The sequence below is a fragment of the Poecilia reticulata genome, linkage group LG9 (assembly GCF_000633615.1).
Source record: "Poecilia reticulata strain Guanapo linkage group LG9, Guppy_female_1.0+MT, whole genome shotgun sequence".
NCBI lineage: Eukaryota > Metazoa > Chordata > Actinopteri > Cyprinodontiformes > Poeciliidae > Poecilia > Poecilia reticulata.
In genome coordinates this window covers 3,225,187-3,228,873 of record NC_024339.1, presented here as the reverse complement: position 1 = coordinate 3,228,873, position 3,687 = coordinate 3,225,187, and the positions used below count along the sequence as shown (strand labels likewise).

The 3,687-nt window shown below is 46.3% G+C and overlaps 1 protein-coding gene across 1 annotated transcript in view; it reads left to right on the top strand.

Moving 5' to 3' along the window:
- The window catches only part of zbtb26 (zinc finger and BTB domain containing 26), a 1,115,122-nt gene extending 1,111,763 nt beyond the window's left edge, over positions 1 to 3,359 (top strand). Inside the window, exon 2 of the mRNA XM_008417229.2 lies at positions 855 to 3,359. Within this exon, the coding sequence (XP_008415451.1) occupies positions 886 to 2,226 (1,341 nt within the window). The 5' untranslated portion in view covers positions 855 to 885 and the 3' untranslated portion in view covers positions 2,227 to 3,359. The remainder of the gene's footprint in view (positions 1 to 854) is intronic.
- The last annotated feature ends 328 nt before the right edge of the window (positions 3,360 to 3,687 follow it).

Below are 3,687 nucleotides of genomic sequence, written 5' to 3'. Positions count from 1 at the left end.
GATAAAGAAAAACAGAAACACTATAAGTGAGAATGCATGGAATGCATTCTCACTGACTAATCAATCACCGCTGTGTTCAGGGAGGCTTATTAATAATCCCCAAATAAATATCAAGCCTGAAAACCTGATATCATAACGGACTGAATGTTATGTTTTTAACGTAATCGCGGGTCGGCTTGTGGAGCGCAGGAGGTTGCCACGGCAACGGGTTTGCTTAAATGACAGAGAGAGACGGAGAGTAAAAAGGTGCGATTGGTTTAGAGTTGATCATCTGTTCGATTGTTTTACCTTTGTCTTGGTGCATCACAGCCGCTGTAGTTTCTGAACGTTCAATAAACAATAAACTTGGACTAATTAACTCGTTTGTCTGTGAGTATTTGTCATTCACAACAAACATCAAACACGGTAAATGTTTCATTAAGTATTTAACAAACAAATGGCTTCTACCGGGATAATTATGTGAAATTAAATAAATTTTCTATATAAAAAACATTGTTTGGTGCCGTTTGGCTCAGAGTCTGAGAGGCTTTTCCTTTATCAAACTTTTTTTTTGCCTCTTATTTAGTGGAAATATTGATGTTGATGAGATTTTCTCCAAAATAATAACCATTTTCAACCTTTATAGCTCCACTGTTGAAAATGAGGCTCTAACATTCACAAATGACATTGAAATAAAATCCAGTCCAACATCTGGTTTGAGGTGTTTCCTCTGGAACCTGTTGGAGGAAAAATATCCCAACTTGAGAAGATGAGCTTTTAACCTAACAGAGCTCTGTGGTTCCTCCTATCAGTGTGAGAGTCAGRTAGTAGTGTCATTGTGGGGCTGATTCTCTGGTTGACTCTGTCCTGACCAGGTGTGCTGCTGCGGCTGCCCAGTAGTCCACTATGGCCCAGAACCAGGTGATCCTGCAGTTCCGATTTGCCACATTCGGGGACTCCATGCTGCAGAAGATGAACCTTCTTCGACACCAGAGACGCTTCTGCGACGTCGTCGTCCGCATCAACCAGCTGGAGGTCCCCGGCCACAAAGTGGTGTTTGCTGCCGGCTCGTCTTTCCTGAGGGACCAGTTCATCCTGCAGCAGGACTCCAGGGAGGTCCAGATCTCCATGATTCAGGAGGCGGAAGTTGGCCGGCAGCTGCTGCTCTCCTGCTACACCGGCCAGCTGGAGTTTCCTGAGCTGGAGCTCGTGCATTACCTGACGGTGGCCAGCTTCCTCCAAATGGGCCACATCGTGGAGCAGTGCACCCAAGCCCTCAACAAGTTCATCAAACCTCAGGCCTCACGCCAGCTGGAGGTGGATCTGGACCTCCGGAGGGAAAAGGGAGGCGAGGGTCCGTCCTCCCAGGCTCAAAGGGAGCAGGAGCGGTCTCATGTGCGGACTGTACCTGAGGGAGAGGAGGAGGACGAGGAGGAGGAAGAGGAGGACGAGGCGGTGGTGATGGGCCAGGTGGAGAGAGACAATAACGTCGAGAGCGACGACGACGAGGACGATGATGTCATAATCCAGCCGTCCGTGAGCCCCGTCCAGGTGTGGCGGAGGCGTCCGAGGCCCGGTTTGGTGGATAACGACATCACCATAGTGAAAGTGGAGTCTGTGACCGACATAGCGGAGAACACCATCACCGGCCACTTCTCCGCTAGCCCCCCGGCCGCGCTGCACTCCCCGGAGCCGCAGCACTCGCTCATCAACTCCACCGTGGACAGCCGTGGCAGCGAGATGACGGCTCCACCGGGCATGGCGGGTTACCCGCTCAGCCCGCCTCCCTCGTCCCCACTCGCCGAGAAGCACGTCGGACACCAGCGGAGCTACGACAAGCCTCTGCAGTGGTACCACCAGTGCCCCAAGTGCGCCCGAGTCTTCCGGCAGCTGGAGAACTACGCCAACCACCTCAAGATGCACAAGCTGTTCATGTGCCTGCTGTGCGGGAAGACCTTCACGCAGAAGGGCAACCTGCACCGGCACATGCGCGTCCACGCCGGCATCAAGCCCTTCCAGTGCAAGATCTGCGGCAAGACGTTTACCCAGAAGTGCTCGCTGCTGGATCACCTGAACCTGCACAGCGGGGACAAGCCGCACCGCTGCAACTACTGCGAAATGGTGTTCGCTCACAAGCCTGTGCTGCGCAAGCACCTGAAACAGATCCACGGCAAGAACAGCTTCGACAACGCAAATGAGGGCAACCTGCACGAGGGCGGCCTGGAGTTTGATTTTGGACGAATGTAAAGTTTTTTTGTTTTGTTTTGGGGTTTTTTAAAGTAAGATGATTGGTTTTTCAAAGATCCTCACTGTGGTCAGCCTGTACAGTTGACACCAGACGTTTACATACACAGCAAGGTTTACCCTAGAAAACTTGCTAAGCCCCGTGATTGGTAGCTAGGGCAGTCGTCAGCCTGTGGCCCATCATGTTTTTCAGTTAAAACACCAACAATAACGTCTTAAAAAATGCAAACTTTATAAAAAATACTTAAATATAAAAATACTTAATTACTTAAGTAATTAAGCTTTACTTGTGCCTGGTGGGAGCACAAGTAAAGTCTGGTGGCCCGCCAGGCTTATAAAACACTGGGGGAAACCCTGCACCGCATAAAAAGACACAAACAGTTTTTTTTTTGTTTTTTTTCTTATTGTCTGACCAGATGTCTCTTGTTTCAGGTCAGGTAGAATTGCCTAAATTATTTCTATTTGCAAAACAAAAAAAACTTGGCAAGAAGATTTTTTTCATAACTTTTTTCAAACAAAGAAGTTTAAATACAGCTGATGAGTATCAGGAATCCTTTTTTTTTTTAGCTGCATGACTTAAGTCAAACCTTTTGGGTTTCCTTTTGCATACTTCTAATAGATTAACTGAGCAGACACATTTGAGTTATTTGGAGACACACATGTGGATGTATTTTAAGGCCACATCTGAAACCCACTGCTTTCCTGTTTGACACTGGCCTGGTAAAATCCCGCTCTTTGTTCTACACTTCACTTTGTACAGCGAGCCTGAAAGGTCAAAATAAATCAGCCACGATATCAGGAAGAGAACTGTAGAGCTTCCCAAGACTGGTTCAATTCGGGAACAATTTCCAGATGTTAGAAGATGCTGCAGTCGTGGTCCAAGGTGAATGGCCTGTGCTGCTCTTTATTTAGTCCAGAGGACCCCAAAGCGCTTTAGGGGTAATGCGTTATGCCGGTTCTGTTAGGAGGAACGAACCAGAACTCCAGCAAGCTGTTGGGAGACATTTGAGCAAGGAAACCCAAAAGATTTGACTCAACTCAGAAAACAGTTATCCCTGATATTGACCAAATGTATGCTAACCTCTGACTTCTGAGTTCAAAGAAAGTTAAAAAAATAATAAAATCTACAAAATAAAGTCTTGCTGCGTTTTTTGGCATTTAGCAAATAGAAATAATGCTGGTAATTCTAACTAGCCTAAAACAAGATACGTTTGTTCTGGTTTAACTTAAGACAGAGAAAATAAATTGTGTTTGTATCTTTTTATTCTGTGTAAGTAAATGCCAGGTTTCAGCTGTGTGCTTTAAAATGAAGAAAACAACCATATCTGCACTTCACCATGGCTTCATTAATGTGGACTGTTTTTTTTCTGTGTACAATACAGTGCAGATGCCTTTGTGTCATACTTGAAACTTAAACACTGAACCACAAACAATAATGACTGAAGATCTTCTGGTAATGAATCC